Here is a 20,110-nt window from a genome sequence, read left to right as displayed (position 1 = left end):
ACAAAAGTGTTTGAATGCAAGCCTCGCTTAAACAAAAGTGACAGTCTTAAATAAATGAATTTGATGAGACAAAAGTTTTGCACACTGTTTTCCGTCACATTCTGCGAGCATCCTGGGACTATCAGAGCGGGAATCTGACTGGAGGGCGAGATGAATCTTATCAGCTGCTTATATATTCTGGGCTCAGCCTCTGGACTTGTATCAGTAATTACAATTTATCAGGATTTCAGAGTCGAGGGGCCGATGCAGATCACAGCAGGACTACAGCATCTCTCTTGAAAAGATTTTCACTCGGTTTAAACTCTGAAATGTTCCACAAAGAGGAAACGCGTTTTATTTTTCACATGATTCCACAATTTATTTGCATTTTTGTCCAGCTCTCCATGTACACACAATAGTAACACAAATAGCATGGTATTGTAAACAATGATTGAACATACTTTTAGATTTCCTTGGTTATAACTCAATAGAATCAGGTCAGAAGTTGGGTATTGTTTTTTTCATAATGAAAATGAGCCCAGATAACTTATAAGACGATTATGTTGTCGTAAAAATTATCCCATAATTGGATTTCACATTGACTTAACATTTAGAATATGTCCCTTTGTTGGCCAAATATTAGAAAAAGAAACTACACTAAAATGTTTGGCAACTTGTAAAACAGAATCTTTGCAAGGCCACTTGGAGCACTTCCTGCCAAAATGGATCAAGCATGCTTACATACAATCAGCTGTGTAAATACAATTGTTACAACGTGTAACAACTATATTTGCATAACCACTACGATTATAGAGTTACTGGTAAAATACATTCAAAAGGACGTCAGATAACACAAGACCAAATCTTCAGTTTGTAGGGGCAGAAAGAGAAAAGAGTCTAAACTCCACTAAAACCACAGAGTATTAGGAACTGGATTCTCCACTGGGTCATATGAATAATGCACTGAAGGAGCATGTTTAAATTAGAATTAATATTAGTGTTCATGGTCAACGAAGATGCTTTACCAGAAATTGTGGATGCATTGTACTGAAAGTGGAAATCTGAAATCATTGCAGGTTGACTTTTGTGCAGAAGCATTAGAAAAAGAAACAAGCGATAACCCACTTAACTATATGTGCTCACAAATATTTGGTATTTGCTGTCTTTGATGTTTTAAGCCCTGTGTTCGCAGTGCAAAAAATAATAATAAATGAATAACAAAACAAAAGAAAAGAAAAGAACAAAGTGCTATCAAAAAGTAGTTTCTCACCTTCCTCTGTCTGCTGACTTTGTATTTGGATGCAATGGAATGAAGTTAACGGTGTAAAAGAAGAGTGTGACATACTTTTAAATTAAATTATAGCAGGTGATCCAGTGAATTAATCGCCACCCCTTTTCTTGTATCTGTTTTGGTGATAAGCATTTTTTTTTCTTTTTGCATTTGATGTGTTTATGAGGTATGGTCTTTATCATGCTGGTATTTGATAATTTGCATTAAAGGTCTGTGTATGTTGTTTTCTGTTCATTCCTCGGCTGACCCTGTGCATGTATAAGCCTGCCACTGACTGCCATCCTCCTCCCCTTCTGCTATCTGCTATGCAATGGCACCATCGTTGCATCCTGTGCTTATCGACACCAAAGACGATTGTGATTGATTTTAAATAAATACAAACAAGCCTGCACTGACACAGCGCTGTAGAGATGCAGTAGGTCTAGCTATGTCAGACTCGTTAATTCTGGACTGCATTTGTCTTCAAAGCAGTCTGCCATGGTCCGGGACAAAATTCTCCAATTTTGAGGTTGTTTCTTAATTTAGTCCTCAGTGGTCGAGCGTCAGGGAGGAGAAATTACTGCATCGTTGTGTCGTTAAACTCAAGGCAAACCTGCTTTTGTTTTTTTACATCTACACAACATATGGCATCATCAACAAAAACACAATCTGACAGCAACAACTTGGATTACAATTAAAACACTAGAAAAGTCATTTTAAAGGAAAAAAATGTGAATCAGCACTAACGTAGTGCATAGAGCATCTTGTTTATTCTCGGGGAATTCAAAAAAAGGCTGTTTGTTTACCCAAAAGGCGTGTGACATTTCCTTTTACAAAGATCCAGCGCTGATGAGACAAAGTCAAATGCCAAATGTTCTCTTGTTCAGTCCTTGAACGTCATGAGTGTCTGACTGAAAGGGTTTGGTCTCCCTCTCGACACAAATACAAGACAAATAATCAGGTTGTCCCTCTGATTTTTGAGACACACACACAAAAAACTTGAACACCTGTGGATCCACTTTGTCTTTGCCTTTTAGGGGTCCTCGTGACTTGTTGGCTGCAAACAGTGCTTCAACAGTTTTCACATTGCAAGCAGTTGAAAAAAGGACCTAGAGGTCCATTTGTCGAGAGGCCTCTTGTCTCATTTGCACAATGTCTGGCTTTGTTTCCTCTTTGTTGGGGAGGAAGCCAAAATTCTCGGCTACATTTCCGTTTACTAGCAAATCAGGTGCAATCGATGCTATTCGTCCGCTGCATTTTTGCATTGCAGTTGGCACTGCAGCAAATATTCACCCCCAGCTCAAACCGGCCAACAATCAATGGTATGTGATGGACGTGCTTGCTAACAATCAGGACGAAACCAGGCGTGTTTCTGAGGACGAGTGCATCCTTGTGAGGTATAGCAGCCTGGTTACATATCCATGTCACCATCGTAGGCCAGGGTCAAGGGCTTCTGTGGTGGAGGAGACGTCTTAGTGGTTTTGGACGGCTTACTGAAATAAATAGACAAGAAAGAAAAGCTGACAGCCTATCTGACTTCGCAGCACAGGGCAGCCCAACTTGATTTCAGTGTTTACAAAGAATTCCATTATCTGATAGCAGCTGCACACAGCAGACAAAATACTGTGAGGAATATAACTCATACTTGACAGCGTTCTTTTTTCAAGAAAAGCAGATGGTTAGGAATTAGCTTTGTTTCTCAGTGTTCAGTCTGTTTTTTCCACCTCCAACGTGTGTGGCCTATAACGTCACTTTTTTTTTCTTTTCTTCGAATTGTGCCTCGTGCACAATCTCTAGAGAAATGAATATAGTACATACCAAACCAGGAATGATAATGCAATAATGAAGAGTATTAAGATGAATCCCACAGCAGTCACGGCGTAAACCCACAGCTTTACTCTTCCGTCTGTGCAATCAAAAAGAAGTTTTAATACAGAGGTTTATACATTTACATCTTCATCTTTTCTCTATAGATTTTAGAATAAAGAACATACTGTAGATGAGCAACTTGCATTTCTTGACATTTTAATGGTCCATTTTTTTCTTTTATAGAACCTATGATGATGAGCCCCACTAGAGATGAACCCTAGCCCTCACCTAAAATGGATTCCACCCCCAGCCCAGTGATCCTAGAGCTACAAAGGCAGGTTAACAGGCAGGAATCAGCTCAGGCACACTGGTTGAGCTGTAAAGATCATTTCCATTTCAGTACCTGGGCCAACAGGTCGTAAGGTCCACTCGCTGAAGAGGTCCTGGGCCTTAGACGGCCCGGGTTTTAATCTTCCGGAGTTGGTTTTCACGTCAGCTTTCTTGCTGTTGTCCACCCCCGGGGTTCTGGTGCAGTAGTCCAGGAAGCCGTGCGTGGTCATCACTTCAGTGTAACCCTTCTCACATCCACACACTCCGCTCTGCATTGAAAGGGAGCACATCACTCACAGCCGGCACAAGATGACTTCGATCGTTACTTTCCCAATGCTGCAAAACACTGCTGACAAACCACTCTGCTTCACTCCACTCTTTTAAAAATAATTTCTCCTTAAAGCAGGTTGATTTCTCCCAACCCTGACATTAAACTGTGCTCCTCAGGGGGTAGATTGCACCAGCACGTCCCAGATTTGAACACTGATAAAAAAAAAAAAATGAGCTCCAACACACACACACACACACACACACACACACACGCACACACACACACACACCCAGAGGAACCAAGTGCAATACACCAGATCACAGCAAAAGGGCTTTACATTTGATTAGATTTAAGGCATTTAATCTGCATATAAAATATCATACATCAAATGCTTCTTAAATGCATCAGTGCCACACTGTTTTGTATGTTTAAGTGCAGTTAGATGGAGGGTACTCTAAGGGGCAGTAAAACGTCAAGCGTAGCCTATTCTTTGTCATTTTTTGTGCAGTTCCTGGGACACTGAGCCCACATCCAACGGTAATAATTATACGATGCTTTAAATGCCTTTCATTAGATTAGAAAAGTCTTCTGTCAAAATCCATTCAGCTCCTTACTTAGAATGTGGCAGCAGCAGGAAACAGCAAAAACAAAGTGAGAATTACACAGATCTATCTGATCAAAGTACGACCAGCTTACCGGTGTGCAGTGCGAGAACGGCTTAGTGCACGGAGGATGGCAGTGTCTGACTGTGGTCGGCCGTTTCTGCAGGAAACATCCCCCTGGAGGAAGACAACAGGTTCTTATTTCAGTTCCTTCAGCCATTGATCACAAAATTAATGCACTGTCGCACCTGATTAATGGGCTCAGTTGCCTATCAGCGTCTGTGATCAATTTGTGAACATTTTAATTCCAACATGGAAAATTGCATGTCAAAATATCAAAGAATAATGCCTTGGGCTCTTGCCATCTCTGCAGAGGGAGGTTATTCCTTCTGAGCTCATATTTGCCAGGAACACTTCCTTACAGCGATAAGATCACACTCGCCAACTATTTACAGCACATCAAGCTCGCCTTAAGCTTTCGTTCCCTATTACCTTTGTTCTGTTTCTCTACGCCTGCTTTTCTTCCCACAAATACAAATGCATGATTATTTTTATATGGATTGAAAGCCTCCCAGCTAAGAGTCTGGCTTATTGATTACTTATGTTAAGAGGGAGCGGAGAAATCAATGGAGTCTGCACTGAGTATGGGCACATAAAATAAGGTGTTAAATTCAACTATTTGTTTGTGTGTGTGTGTGTGTGTGTGTGTGTGTGTGTGTGTGTGTGTGTGTGTGTGTGTGTGAGTATGCAAGATACAGAGAGTATTAGAAGACCACACTGCTAACTGTCACGCACAATTTTTATATTATGCCATCAGATTTTCTTGCAGGGGGTAAAGTTACTGATCATATATAATCCGTAAAAACCCATATAACCATATTTTATACTGAGATTAACAATTAAGATCCTTTTTCGTATCTGGCCTTCTTACTTGTTTCCAAACGTTTCAATTATCCCCTGAAACAACAAGGAAATCCATTCTAATGTATTTGTAAAACACCTGCTGCAACCACGTCTGCCAAAATGATCAGTGTGACAGCTTTCTCCGATGAATGAAAAAAGAAATTCACTTACTCTCTTGGCAACGCTTATTAATTCAATTTTGAGCGACCAAACAATCTGACATATCCATGTGATCCAGACTGAATTGAAAAAGTGGAACCCGTGTGGCTTTGTGCTGCTCCCACCGATTCAGTTCAGTGCGGGGGAACAAAAGCAGTACTGGGACACTGCTGCAGTCTGCATTACGCCAGATATACTGCACATAGATATTCATATTTCTATATGAGTGTGTTCCTAGGAGTGCTTCTGCATGAAGCCTCTATGGTGGCCAGAAGACACGGCGACCATTCACCTGTGACATTGACACCATCTGAGCGCTGACACCACACCGCTCTCTCATTGTTGCTCCATCCTCCCGTCCTCCACTGGTAACTGTGGCATTTCCCCCCTGTAGCAATGGCAAAGACGACGCTCATTAGTTGTTTGTGTTGTCAGGCTCCCACAGACATTAACCACCACTTTTCCTGCTGCCTCGCTATTTCATATTAGAAGACATATTATGTTTGTAGTGAAAGGCAAAGGGCCCAATTTCTTCCGAAGGAGTGTACTATAAGACAAAGGCATCTTTGGAGGAAATGAGATGGTTGGAAACATATGAGAGGCATTTTTTATTTTCTAAAAGGACTGCTCCTTTGCTGCTTATTCTCCGATGGAGGAGTCGTGTCGGAATATTGATTTGAAAGGAAGGAACAGTCAAAGAGCCTAAATATGCCTTTTCAGGGACGAGCCTACATACTTGGTGGCTGATTGACGATAGGAATGTAGATGAAGCAATCAAAAGGCACAAGAGTATTTAATGAAACAGTAGAGGACAACATAGAAGAAGGTTCTGGTAATAAACAAAACTAAACCTTAGGTCAGTCAGTAATTGGATGCTTCCATCTTTCATCAAAACTGGGGAACTGATGTAACAGACATGACCTTTCTATGTTCACATACTGACACTAGATTGATAGCCTTTAATCATATTTATAGTTTTTAAGTGCAGCTTCAATAATGACGTCTTTACAATCACTACCACTTACAGCAGGGCAGGCCATTTACATATCACTTGTAATATCATCTTTAAGCCTTTTCCTCTGTACAGGCAGGTTTATATAGTGAAACCCAAAATATGCCTCCAATCCATAATATCTGTAATGAGCTGTGTGTGGGCTGATAAGTGTTCTGTCAAGGTGCAAATAGTACCATCAAGGATATAGTGCCCCAATACACACTGATTAACTCGAGTGTGCTTTCAAGGTCAACAGGATGAAGTAGACATCTTTGTGTGGGTCTCCCTTATGACTGCAGTGTGTTGAACATGTATCAGGAGACCATTTCCACTTCATTGATCCATCATTAGGATCAGCAGCTTTCATTCTCAAATATCCAAGCATTGAACCAGAAGAGGTCAGTGAAACAATGCTTTACATTGTGTTTAGTTACCATTCAAACCTCATTAACAGACAGATTTGTAGGTAAACTAACATGTTAACAAAACATTTCTGATCGAGCACACGCAAATCAGCATTAGCATTCATTTGTAGTTTCTGTTCATCCTCCCCATGGCTGTTGGCACTAACTCCTGCTGTCTGGTGTTGAGCAGTAGCTTATAGTGGATTTGTCAGAGCTTTTTTACTGAAAACAGGTGCATGAATGTGAAAACAACGAGTTAAAAGAGGCGATAAGGCACAGGGAACAATAAAGCTGTGGGTTCATCATGATCATTCCTTTCCATATACAAGTAGTCATTTGGTCCATTGTTGATTTATTGATTATGTTTCATGTAAGGCATTCAAATCAGGTCATGTTAGGATGACTCTCATCACCATATCCCAATAAAATCATTATTTCCCCCACATTTGTATGTGTTTCCTCAGTACCTTTACAGGGCTGGGTCTCAAAGACTTGACGGGGGCAGCTGCCCTGGTTCTCCATGACCTGAATGATCACAGCTCTAGAGCGCGCATGGCGACCGGTTGCCTCAAAACTCCGCCCCTCCAGGCAGGTCAGCTGACAAGAGCTCCAAGACGACCAAACGGTCAAATGGCAGTCTCCTGAGGGCAAAAAGGGACAGAAAAGTATCACTGATAGGCACAATTCAATCAATAACACTGTCAGACTTCCTTTTTGGATACTTGAGGGAGGTTCAGCTTGCCCACACTATTTCAGGATATTTTATTGGCTCCCCTGCTAGCTCCAGGAACATTTAAAAGAGATCGAAAACAACTTCAGCACACATCTGCGGCAGATAATGTACCAAATGCACAAAAACAAATTACTTAGACGGCCCAGTGGGTATTCAGAAGTAATAGACCAGCCAGCGTTATAAATGATACAATACAAGCTATAACTCCGAGCCCAGCTATAAACTCAACAACCAATACTGAAACATGTCTTTTAGGAGAAGCAGAACTAATTTGATGTGGAAAATGTTTTTTCATGGCTGGTTGATGTATTCTGAGAGTCCAAATATGAATATGTCAACACTTGCTTCCTTGAAGGTCAAGCATTAATATCCCATGCAGTCCTTCATAGGGTCAGCTTGTAGTGATGATATCGCTCATTGCCACAGCCCCCTCAGCCAGAAGCCCCTCTGATTCTCTGCCCTGAACGCCCATTAGTGACTGTCTGTGGATTGACGCATATCGTTATCCTTCATCTCCATGAAGATCGACTCCCTTCCCTCATGCTGCTACGCCTCTGGACTCATGCTGTGGCTAAAGCTGCGAGACGCAGCTAACAGCAACACATACACACCACACACACAAACGCACACCACACACACAAACAGAGGCATACTGTACATCACATACGTGTTGACAACCACTCCGCTGGCCTCCGCGCTGCGTCTGCCACCTTCACACTAACATGAACACACACACACACACGCACTGCTCTGGCCATCAAATACTTCTGATTCTGAGCCAAGGCTCACAGCAAAGGCGAGTTGAGTGATGAATCAAGGCAAGGATCAGAGGAGTGCGAGAGGCGGATGAACAGAAGCGAGCGCTGCAAGATGGTCTCGTCATCGTAAAAGCAATAGTGCCTCGCTTGGCCAGAGCCATGACAACAGAGATCAGAGTTGTTTTCATCAGATGATAATGATTGTGTTTCTCTTTTAAACATCGACAAAAGAAATCTGATATATTCTAGTGCTTGTGTAACTGGCTTGCATGCTAACTAAGTGTGCCTAAGGACCATAAAGCTTCATTATAAATGTTCAGTGTGGAAAGCCAGACGGTGACAAGTGAAGCAGGTCATAGCTGTCATCTGGCCAGCAGCTCCCTTGCTAATGGGAAATGCTACAGCTATGCTGTGGCCTAAAAATGGATAAAAAACAAAATAAAAAAACACCAGTGGGCATCATGAGATGTCAGTTAACTATGATCTGCTGGCTTCTTGTTGCTGTGGTGATTTTTCATAATAATAAAACAGAACTGATACAATTAAAAACCATGGTCATGTTTCACGATATAGGTCCTTTGTCAAAATAATCAATTCAAAGTGTGATAATTTCTTTTTAGTGTTTCACTAGATTCAAAAATGTCTAACGAGGAGACATTTTCTTTAATCTATAAAATGTAAATGTTAATATACTCCAGTACATTGGAAGAGTTCCATCAAGCCTGAATTTGGCAAAGGAACATAAAGTTAGAGTAAGTCAACTTTTTCCTATCTCTTTACTGTTAAGGTACGGCATGAAGGCACAGTGCTGGCAGCGTTCTGGCAGCACTGCTGCACTTTTATCATTACCCATCACATAAAACAGCGTGCATGTGGTTTGATGTGTACTGAAGACTGCCAACAGTGAATGCAGTAACACTGTTGAAATTGCAAGGAAGACAAGTTGATCAAGACCTTCTTCTCACACATTTCACCAGCAGTGACTGAGGCTGTACGGTGTTTGCTGGACAGATCAAGCAGGCCATTCACTCAGGTTTTATGTGTAATTTCTGTTTAATGAACCTCTGATTTATTTTGTAATCATTGAAAAGGACAGGGGATCTTAAATAATGCACGTTAGTGGTATAATTTGTCTCGGATCTAAATGCTGTGCCTCACCAAGTCCGCATTTAGTTGGAGGACAGAACAAATGTTACTATATAATGTGAGGAACTGACATAGAGCTCAATCAAGTCTCAAGGCATAAATGTCATGTTGATGTTAGGGAATATATTATACATTACATACACCAATTTCTGTTTAGTTAACTTGTTATTGACTAATTAAACACTTTATTTGAAAGCACATTTTTAAGATGATGGGCTAACTGTTTCCTTATAGATTTCTATCCTAGAAATCAATGTAAACATGCTTTTCTTTAGACTGATGGTTCCTAAAGGTGGACTGTCATTTAACAAGTTGTGTTATATTGTGATGATGTTTATTACTTCACTAGCTGTTTTGGCTCGAAGACTCATGCAGCTCATCATTTTTCATGCAGCCCCACCTTCTCTATCTCTGAGTGCCAACGCTTCTTTTACTGCCAGCCCACATCGTCGTGCCTGCATTTGGTGCTGCATAATAATGTCCTCCCATCATGCCCCGCAAGATTGTCTTTCTAAATTAATTTAGCATTGTGATGATAAATTTGGAATTAGGGTAAATTAGAACAAACCTCATTTTTTGGCTTTGTTATCTCACCTTTTTTATCACAAACATTCCAACGTAAATAAATAAACTATGATCACCAACAATTATTGCTGTTGGAAAATCAATGCGTTTGCATCAGCAAACAAGCTCTCTGCGTGTTGATTTTCCAAATTGTTTCAGATGGATTTTCTCTCTTTATGTAATTCTGGGTTAATAAATCATTTATTGTAAGGAATAAATACTGTTAACTAATTGATGTTTTAATCGGTCTTCATTAACTAGAAATGTGAACATTCTATGCAAGCTGACCTTGTGTTGTGTTTTGTTTTTTTGTTTGTTACCAAGTTGTTATTGAATGTGTTAGACCAGATAATGTAGAACTAAAGGGGTCATTAATTAATCTATGACTGTTATTGATTTTGCAATAATTATTTAGCAGCTGAAAATGTCAACCAATTGGGAGAGGGCATGGTGCATCGGCAGATTCCAGCAAATGAGTTTGCATTCAAAAACAAGGGTATTGATTAGGAAGTAAATGACCCAAGGCAAATCATTATTGGCATTATGAATCAAAAAGAGACACCAGTAATACACAGTTCATGCGATCGTGTAGTTTTGCTCTACTTGAGCAGATTACAAAATAACATTATACTGTATATTGCATGCAATTGAATCAATAAAAACATGGTACTGAATGACAATTCATTTGAAAAGCAAACATGTTCATCCAGAATATTTGAGTGCAGTTTTACCCGGACAGGGGACGAAGCAGGGCTGCTGCATCTCCTGTTGGATCTGCTGCCTCAGTTTGTCTCCACAAAGCTCCTCGTCCACATGTTGAGGAGGAGACTCATGCCAGTTGCCCCAGTGGACGACACATGACAGGCTTCTCGTCCGAAGCCCCTCACCACACTCTGCACTCTACATGGACACACGCACACACACACACACACACACACACACACACACACACACACACACACACACACACACACACACACACACACACAATATGATCTCTTGTAAGGTTAACCCTGTAACACCCCTTGTTGTAAAATTACAACGTTACCTTTAGCCATCCTAAAAAACAATCTGGTATATTTTATTTTGTTTTTCACCACATATACATAGTCATTGGGTTCTATTGTTCAGTCTCACAATGCTATTGGATTGTACATGTGTTTATAAGTCCCGCTTTATGGCCATGAACTCACACAACCTCTCAAGGTTTCCTTCGAACATCTCTCCAGTTTCATTGGACTGGATTCATCAGATTCAAGTAAGTAAAATGTCTTTTAGTGTAGTAAGCAATCAACCTTGCAAATTAACCCTTAGTTGTTCTGAATTGTTGTTCAGACAACGTGAGCACGAATACAGGAATTCTGATCCCATCTAAGCCCAATTTTGCAATATTATTATTTATTATTATTATTCTCTAAAATCATACATAAACATTTAAAAAAAAAAAACATCTGACAGGTAAATATATATTTTTTTTAGGTTTTTCTATATCTGGGTCTTACAGGGTTTTTAAAGCTGTTTCCTCACCATAACATAGACAAGAGTAGAAAGTCCTCACTGAAGCATCCATTTGACTTGGCTGGATATCATGAACAGTTTGTTAATGAATGCTAACGGACTGATGACTCAAAGGAATGAGTGAATGAAACTAGTTGAGTTAGAATGAGTAATAACTGGTTCTCATTTGACTCCATGGAATCTCTTTGATAAAACTTAATGGAGCTATTTTTCCCAATTGGTGTTATAATGTTACACAACAAATTTGTCTTCAAACCCTGGGTTTTTAATGCTTGTCGGCATAACATCATTTACAGACTTAAAGAGGTTTCAGGTGCCCTGTGGACTTGGGTAAAGTTTCTGCTTGCATTCAGTTTGACTCATCAAGCATTGTGTGTATTTTTGAAGTCTAACAAATATGTTGTTCATAAACATTTCCAAGTTTTTGATGATTTTGAAACCTTTACATTCCATTTACTTGCTAGCCTTTTTCATTATGTACATTAAGGTTTTACTGCCACCTGCTGGTCAGTAAATTTGTGTGAATGCTTATGGTTCCAACCAAAACACTCCACATGGTACCTTTAAGAAAGTGTCTGTTCAGTGTGATGTCAGAGAAAAACTGATGAAAAACCAGAAACCCAGAGCCATGATGCAAGCAGGCACCCTTGGTTTGCACATGATGACATCACATGGAGCTAGAAAGCTGTTACCTCTGATGAGGGCTGTTACAACATCAGATTTTCAATTTCATTATCATGGGCAAACCAATTCACGATAATGATATAACCATAAAATAATTTAACATGCCCTGGAGATTACACTATGGGTATTGTTGACATGATATCAATATTTCATTTTTAAACAGCACAGTTATCATCAGTACTGCTATATTACGACACCCTTACCTCCAATCAAGCATTCACAGAGCAGGTCATACCTTGACAGTGCATGGGGACCAGTCACTTAGCAGCCATGTATAGCAAGGCCTTATGGGACATGGCTTGTTCTGGGTGAGCTGGTTGGGACAGGGCCGACCCTCCTCGTTAGCCTCCAGCAGGATTCTCCTCGTGCGCACAGACTGACCTGCACCGATACACCGTTAACATAACAATAGATCAGAGGAGGGCCAGCAACATTTCCAAACGGTATTCATAAAGCTTTGACGTTCAAGTTGAGTACTATTTTTGTATGAAGGAATCTCAAACATTTTGACATTCAGGGCCACTTTTAATATGACAAAGTCAATATGACAAATAAAGAACAAAAACATTGGAATTTATAGGACTAAACTGCAGGGCGAGAGAAATGAATGCATCACTGCACAAACATAAGCCCCCATAAAATAGGTAAAAAAAAACAAGTGGCTTTAGACCATGAATATTATTTTCCTCTTGACAAAAAGGAATTAGCATCATACATCTGTGTCACCTTGCCACTTTATACTCATATCCAATAGTTTCCTATACAAGTGTTTTATTCAAGTGAGCCATTAATAATGGGTGAAAGGGAAAGTTCGGTAGATGGCAATGGTATAAAGGACAGCCAGATTGTTTGCTATGCTGTCTGTGTCCTGTGAGGCTCAGCGAAGGCATGGCCTCCATCAGCCATCCAGTTAAGACAGAAGCTGTGTGTGTGTGTGTGTGTGTTTGTGTGTGTGTGTGTGTTTGTTTTATACCGGGGGAAATGCTAAGCTCTATGGGCCCCAGGCAGACACAGCAAAAGGCCTTTCAGCTCTGCCATCTCAAAAATCAAACCAAAACATTAGTGCTCCCACGGGATCCTGACAGAACAAGATCCTTGCGTCGTCTGACACAGATACGACACAAATCCCTCATCAAGGCTGACAGATGTGTTTTACATCGTGAGAATGAACAGCGAGTGGCAGAAAACAGCCACGGCAACAGTGACAGCGCCGAGTAAACTACACGGCGAGTCTGGAGTTTAAATCCCCAGTTGAAAGAGTGTGTAAGCTTTTTGGAATGAGAGGTTAATTGTGAGGAGATAGATAGCTGATGACAATTTGAAATTAACAAACTTAAGAAGATACCATTGTTAAGCCTCTCTAATTAAGATATTAACACACGCTCTTTCTGGGCTTTGGGAGCCCCAGAAAACAATGTAGGCATGCAGGTTAAATCATTAACTTCTGCAAATTGCACAAGGTTATAACATGGCCAAGTGATGAGGAGCATGCAGAGCTTTACTATATTACTTTACTATGTGTATGTTTTAAATCATGCAGAGGAAAGTGCATATATTTTATTTAGGAACACTGAATCTTTTATGATGTCCATTAAGGTGAGCTGCATGGAATTTAGTTTAAATGAACCTCCTTTTCTTAATATCTAACCTCATAAAACAAAGTTATCCCTGTTAATTAACAAAACTGGGCTTCATACAGAATTATAAGGGGATATATTAATATATACATTATTGAAAAAAAAACCTCAGCAGGACACTGTTTCCCTGTATAATAAGGCTTTGGATTACACATACTCGTAAATATTTTAATGCATTTAAATGTATTCATGCACAATTCTACATCTTGGTGAATGCTTGAGTAGAAGGAATAATGAGACGCTGCACATGTGGTCGACTGTGTCTGTTCATCAGGTTGGTGTTGACATTGGTTTGAGTTAAGTTTGTTTGCCCGTGTGTTTACCTTGGTTACCACAGGTGTGAGAACATTCCGCCCACGGCGACCAATCTGAGAGTATGCAGCTGACAGGACATTTAACCACGCAGCTCTCTGACAGCCTCCACTTGTTGATCAGACCAAACTGCAGAAAACAAGTGCAGATCTGTGAGGACGACTGGCTAATTATTTCCACTAAGAAGAAAAATGAGGCGCCCACATTTCCATATATTAAATAGGCCGTGGTTCATTTTAGGACAGTGGAGATGTAGCAATTAAACAATTTTACCATTAACCTTGCTTTCAAATGATAGTGAGTTACATTCTCTGAATGTTCATGAGAGGGAATTACATTGCTAATGTACATTATACATTACTTTACAGAGAGACAACAACATCACAGGCTGCATTTTAATATGATTCTGGGTATGCCAGAAGTTGACTATAGTGTGTTGCAACGAGATTAAGTTTGCAACCCACCAGTGACAAATGTTGCAGCAACTTATATTGCATTTACAGTCAAGTGCAGCATCCTTAAGACCCCTATTTATCTTTGCATGATTAAGTCAAGGCAATTAAATTAAGTTGTGGCAAACTGCTCCGTGAAACATAAAGGTGTCAAGACCTTTTCACTTAAATAAATTGGGCTACTGGGGTTTAAATAATGTATAAGCCAGTGGGAACAGAAGAGGAAGAGGAGTGCTGCAGCATCAATCAATAATTCATACTTAAAAAAGAAAAAAAGACAAACAATACATTGGTACAATATTCCAATTTCCCTGTTTGGAGGCTCTCTGTCATTTGGCCCGAACGGCACTGGTTAAGATTTCAAAATAAATAGCATATGAAAATACTAACTAGAAAATAGTAGACTTGACGCATCGCAGAACCTAAAAAAAATCCAGCACCCTTGGTTCAGACTCTGTTCAAAGCTCCCCCTGTATGGCAAACGAGTGCTTGAGATCATCAGAGTGCGTTCAATCAGGATATAAGCATTGACAGACAGGCAGGCCGTCCAATTATTTTCTCCGGCCCAATTTCTTTGATTGGACAGGGTTTTTACAGTTATTCATTGCTGTCGGTATGTTACAAGGATTTCAAGTAATATAACAGAAAGTGTTTCTGAATAGAATCAACTACTCAACCTTTAAGGTCTACACTGATTACCTGCTTGCACTTCTGCAACGGCACAATCTTGCCATCACTGCGAATACAGTCCACGAGACGAAAACTTGAACCCTGGCCACAGATGGAATTTTCACTCAGCTGGCATGTACTCCAGTCTGCAATATACACACACACACACACACACACACACACACACAGCAACAAATGTGTACATTAATCTCACTGTCAGACCAGCTTATAGGTCCATAGGCAGGATCACTTCCAGTCAGTTTTAATCAGCAACAGTGTGCTAAAATCTTTATTCTTTATTTTGTGAATCTTATTCAAACTTAGCCAAGCACACACACACTTTACTTTTACATTAATTCTACATTCGGCCATTCGAGCCTCCCTGTCTCAACTCATCCACCTCAGACCTGCTGTCTGGATCGACCTACCTGACACTTTGTACTGGTAGGAGAAACAGGTGCTGTTGAGGATGCAGGGCTCTGACTGGACCAGCTCTGGGCAACGTGAGTTTTCTGAGGTTGGGAGACGGAGGATGGGTCTGCTCCTGTTCCTCGCTGTTCCTTCGTCACATTGCTGCATAACAATGACAGCATCATGAAAAAAACACTTCATTATCAAACAGAACCGAGGGAGGTGGGATGAAGCAAGGTTGATTAAGGGGTCCTTTTTGTAATTATAACCATGCTTTCGGTCAACATACAGGCCACTCAAATAATAAATTGGGAATGAGTGTGTTTATATGCATAATAATAATAATAATAATGTTACTTTGTGGAAATTTTGTTTTACTATAATAGAATTAAGATGTGTGCAACAAACAGGTTGCAGTTACCAATTGTATTGTAAATTCTTGTACGGGGGTTTATAATATATTCTTTCTTTGGAAACATCTGTGTAAAATAAAAAACAAATAAACATTTTGCTCTCAATTAACAAACCATTTAGAGCAATACCTTGAGTTAGATTAAATCCATGTCTGAATGATAGTCTATTTTCACAACGTGCCTTTTTGCTTTTTTGTTTGGAAAGATGGATCTCGGCATTTCACCATTGGTGATAATAAGTATCAAAAAACGTAAGAATTCTCTTGACGTGAAGTCTTGGGGGCAGTAGCTGACGTGTAGTAGATAAGGCTATTCTCAATGGACAATTGTAAATTCTGTCAAAGAACCATTTTTTTCTCTTTTAATGGGTACAAGTGGAATCAAAACTTGAACATTAGAAATAAAAGAAATTGCAATTTGTAAAGTAAGCCTTTCCTTTCCTCCCTGACTAACCACACTGAGCCTTTTCTGTCAGGAAAGAAGTAAAGGCAATTACAAGCTACCCAAAATGTGTAAGACGTTTATGCTAAATCCAATTTGAATAAATGTGAACAAGACATCCCCATGCATCCTTATGCCTCTTTTGCCAACTAAACCTCAACCTTCCAACCCTTTTTCATGATAATGTTTTACTATGTAATGTCTCTGGCCACTAGTTTCAACGTGGTAACCTGGTGTATTCGGCCAACGAGCTTTGCTTTCACTCCAGACTTAATGTGTGTTATGGTGTGCCTGGAATGATGAAACAAAACAATCTACCTCTAGAATTATTATATATATATAAATATATGTTAGTTTTCTCTTAATATGACACATAATTTATATACTATGTATACTATGATGTATTACCGTTTAATTATGAGAAGCATCCCATCATGACTTTGTATCAACTCTGTAATGAAGCTCCAATTATCATTTTTGATGAAAAGGTACAGATGTTTCTGCACAATTCTCTCTTTTTGGTGTTCATACTTTGGTGTGAACAGGATAAGCTTTTACATTCAAGGTAATGCAAATTCACTGACACAAATCTGTATAAACATACTCTTATATCTCCTACCTGAGGGCTTGGAAAGAACTAGGACACTTGTTTGAGTTTAATTCAAAATTTTATGACACAAATACGATAACTGCTGCCTTCAATGTGCTATAAATGCGGTGCATTTTCAGGCTGAATGTCTGAATAAGCCTGCAAAGTAAGTAAACTGACAGAAACCTGAATTTGCTGTAGTATCGGCTTTTGCACGAGTCATTTGAAGAGTGCGATGATAATTGAGAGATCAATTATGAGAACTGTAACGTTACATCTACCAAGTGGTAGCATGCAAATCCCCCAAAGGCACACTCTGCGAACAGAGATGCAAAGACGTGGGATATGTGTAATGCCGGCTCTGAGGGAAGAAGACAGATTCTTCTGAAGAAGGTCTATGCATTGAGCTGCATTTGTCCCTATGCCCCTGATGCATCACGCCATGCACCTCAATCACTGTCGCCTCCTAATGAGGCACCTCTGTGTCAGGCTCATGAATTGTGCCCCTAATGCTTTCACGCTAACTCTCACAGTCATGCACATGCATTTGTATGCTACATACATAAGATCCTGCAATCTGCATGCTCAATTGGGCCTTTGGTTGTTAATGGGTTAGGACCAGGTTTGGAACAATTTTTCGGCCAATAAAACCTACCAAGTTCACAAATTCAATCTGAGTCACCACAGGTTATGAATGACAGTGGAGTCACATTATGCACATTGATTGAACATACTGCCTTACATTTTCACTCTTCCTCTGTCACACATTCATATAGTTTGGAGATGATTTGCCAATGTTGTTAATTATCTATAAATTAATTCAATCCTCCAATCCTGACCTATGTTGAAAGAAGTTGGCGACTAGTATATAAATAAAAACAAAACAAAAACAGTGCTGGCAATAAGAAACACAAAATAATCTGAGTAATAGAAAACCAGTCGCTCTTCAGATACATATACCATAACTAATCCCCTTCACTTGAAATGACCTTTTTTAGTTAGCTACAGTATGGCCATGTTGATTCTAATCTTTTTTCACATTAGAAGCCGCTGTGCTGAAACATCTTCTGAATGGATGTCTTCTTGAATATGAAGCGCCAATGTGTAAAGTGTTCCTTCAACTACATTTTTCACCCTTATTATTCAGAAGCCAAAGAGGGGAAAATACAGCTAGAGACACTGAAAATCACTGTTGTTCACAAACCAGAAGTTTTAGCAGCTACTAATTAATATTGATATTTTCCAAAACACATAGTGTTGTTTTTGTTGTCGATAATTGCTGTATGTGTTTTCCTGTCTTATAGGTCAGTGTAGACCATTCTTTCAGTTTTTCTCTTCATTTCATTTTGGTTTGACATCTATGATGCAATCCTGAAGCCACTGAAATGTTTCTCAAAGGACTGACTACAATCATCTCCGTGAAAACTGTGTGACAAAATCGAAAACCTTCACTTTTGTCGGCAAGTTTGAGGAAAAATGTCGTCAAGTGAGTCGAAGAGAGTCGATGAACCGTGTACTGTGTCATGCAATGCTTGTGTTATGAAGACTGCTCTGGGTTTATTCTTGATACTCTGTGATTTGTTTCTGTTTCAGAGTGTCTTGGAGCTAAACACAATTCCCCTTTATTATATTTGTATTGACAAATTTAGCTTTAACTAAAGCAAGACCATGTGGAAGGAACATCATTGGCCATCATGCCACTGTGCATGCATGTTGACAGCGCTATGCTATTAACTGGCATGTTTACCTCCAACACTATGCCGCCCTTTGACTCCACAACACTGATTAATAATCCTGCACACGCTAAGCAACATCCTAATTTTTCGCTTTTATCAGTGACGGAAAATCAGTTTCAATGTACGGGTAAAATGTTGATGCCTTCGTTCATAATTGAAAATGCCTACAATTGTCGGTTCACTCTATTGATGCAGGCCATAGTGCCTACAGTCATTTCAGTTGACTTTTGTAATTGTTTCATGTTTATGTCAGCATAAGTTCTAGTTTCTTTCCCATTTTATTAAACCTTTTAAATATTTCCATGGCACACATTTCTCTGCTTCCTAGTGTCCAAAGATCAATTGCTGCAGCTATGCCATTCAAGTCTAACCCACACCAAAGTCTTGTTGATGTGCCCTCCTACTCCAGAAGTTAGTCATTTAGGTGGCTGAAAAAACATTTACGAATACAAAATACCACCAGTCCCACACACTCTATTGTGCTAAATGTGTTAAATGTTTCAGGGTTGATTAAACTGTGGAAACAAATCACCCATAAGAGTTTATATGGCTGTTACAGTTTAATTGGCTCTCAAGTTAACAGCTGTAGCATTATTATATCATGAAATACAGTGCTTTTCACTGATGGAAATAGTGATGCCAAAGCACACAGATTGAAAGATTGAATGAGACTAAATGTTTTTGGAGAAAACTCAGATGAGTAGCTCCATCTCTTTTTTTCCTCTCCCTGTTCTTTCTGTGACTCCAATGTTTAGCTCACTGAGCTGTTATGTTTGACAGGAAACATATAACACACATGGCTGTGTGACCAGTAGCCTGTGGCTGGAAACACAGAGAACCTATGCTACTTAGTTTTAGAAGGAGGCACGCTAGTTGATTAAATTTAATTTGTGGTATCTGACATTGTAGTGCAAATTGTATTTTCCAAGCACTCAATGTCACAGAGCACTTAATGGTTACAGACACTTCTCCGATGTGTAATTACAGTGTGATGTTTGTAATCTTTATATTTACAGGGAGTCTAATGGAACGTTAACCTTTTTTCAAACACAACATAACAACACATATCTGTCAGATCTCACATATTGGGTAACATACCATTTTAATAGTGCTGCAGCTGTTGATCATTTTAATTTTAAATCTAGCACATTTCTCAATAATGGATTCCAGTAAGTGGGATCGAAGTCTAAGAAGATGCTTTTTTTTTTTACTAAAACCATTACAACAATCAGTTACCTGTCTGTCCATCATCAGCAAAAATGTGTTCTTCAATATGTCACTACATGACGAAATGTGGAAAATGGTCTTAAATGTGCACTTGAATAG

General features: G+C 39.6%; 2 protein-coding genes across 2 annotated transcripts in view; both read right to left on the bottom strand.

The window, feature by feature from the left end:
• The window catches only part of LOC311022348 (histamine N-methyltransferase A-like), a 72,774-nt gene extending 60,845 nt beyond the window's left edge, over nucleotides 1–11,929 (bottom strand). The window contains exon 1 of the mRNA XM_084023539.1: nucleotides 11,922–11,929. The gene's annotated coding sequence lies outside the window, so the exon portion shown is untranslated. The remainder of the gene's footprint in view (nucleotides 1–11,921) is intronic.
• The window catches only part of thsd7ba (thrombospondin, type I, domain containing 7Ba), a 128,315-nt gene continuing 109,507 nt past the window's right edge, over nucleotides 1,303–20,110 (bottom strand). Inside the window, exons 18-28 of the mRNA XM_084023543.1 lie at nucleotides 15,623–15,767; nucleotides 15,225–15,340; nucleotides 14,085–14,202; nucleotides 12,360–12,505; nucleotides 10,654–10,822; nucleotides 7,189–7,362; nucleotides 5,616–5,711; nucleotides 4,356–4,438; nucleotides 3,462–3,657; nucleotides 3,068–3,155; nucleotides 1,303–2,742 (exon numbers count right to left, since the gene is read on the bottom strand). Coding sequence (XP_083879669.1) covers nucleotides 2,661–2,742; nucleotides 3,068–3,155; nucleotides 3,462–3,657; nucleotides 4,356–4,438; nucleotides 5,616–5,711; nucleotides 7,189–7,362; nucleotides 10,654–10,822; nucleotides 12,360–12,505; nucleotides 14,085–14,202; nucleotides 15,225–15,340; nucleotides 15,623–15,767 — 1,413 coding nt within the window. The 3' untranslated portion in view covers nucleotides 1,303–2,660. The remainder of the gene's footprint in view (nucleotides 2,743–3,067; nucleotides 3,156–3,461; nucleotides 3,658–4,355; nucleotides 4,439–5,615; nucleotides 5,712–7,188; nucleotides 7,363–10,653; nucleotides 10,823–12,359; nucleotides 12,506–14,084; nucleotides 14,203–15,224; nucleotides 15,341–15,622; nucleotides 15,768–20,110) is intronic.

This window comes from Eutrigla gurnardus (genome assembly GCF_963514095.1).
Source record: "Eutrigla gurnardus genome assembly, chromosome: 12".
NCBI lineage: Eukaryota > Metazoa > Chordata > Actinopteri > Perciformes > Triglidae > Eutrigla > Eutrigla gurnardus.
The sequence above is the reverse complement of the archived record's forward strand: the minus strand, read 5'-3'. Positions and strand labels throughout refer to the sequence as shown.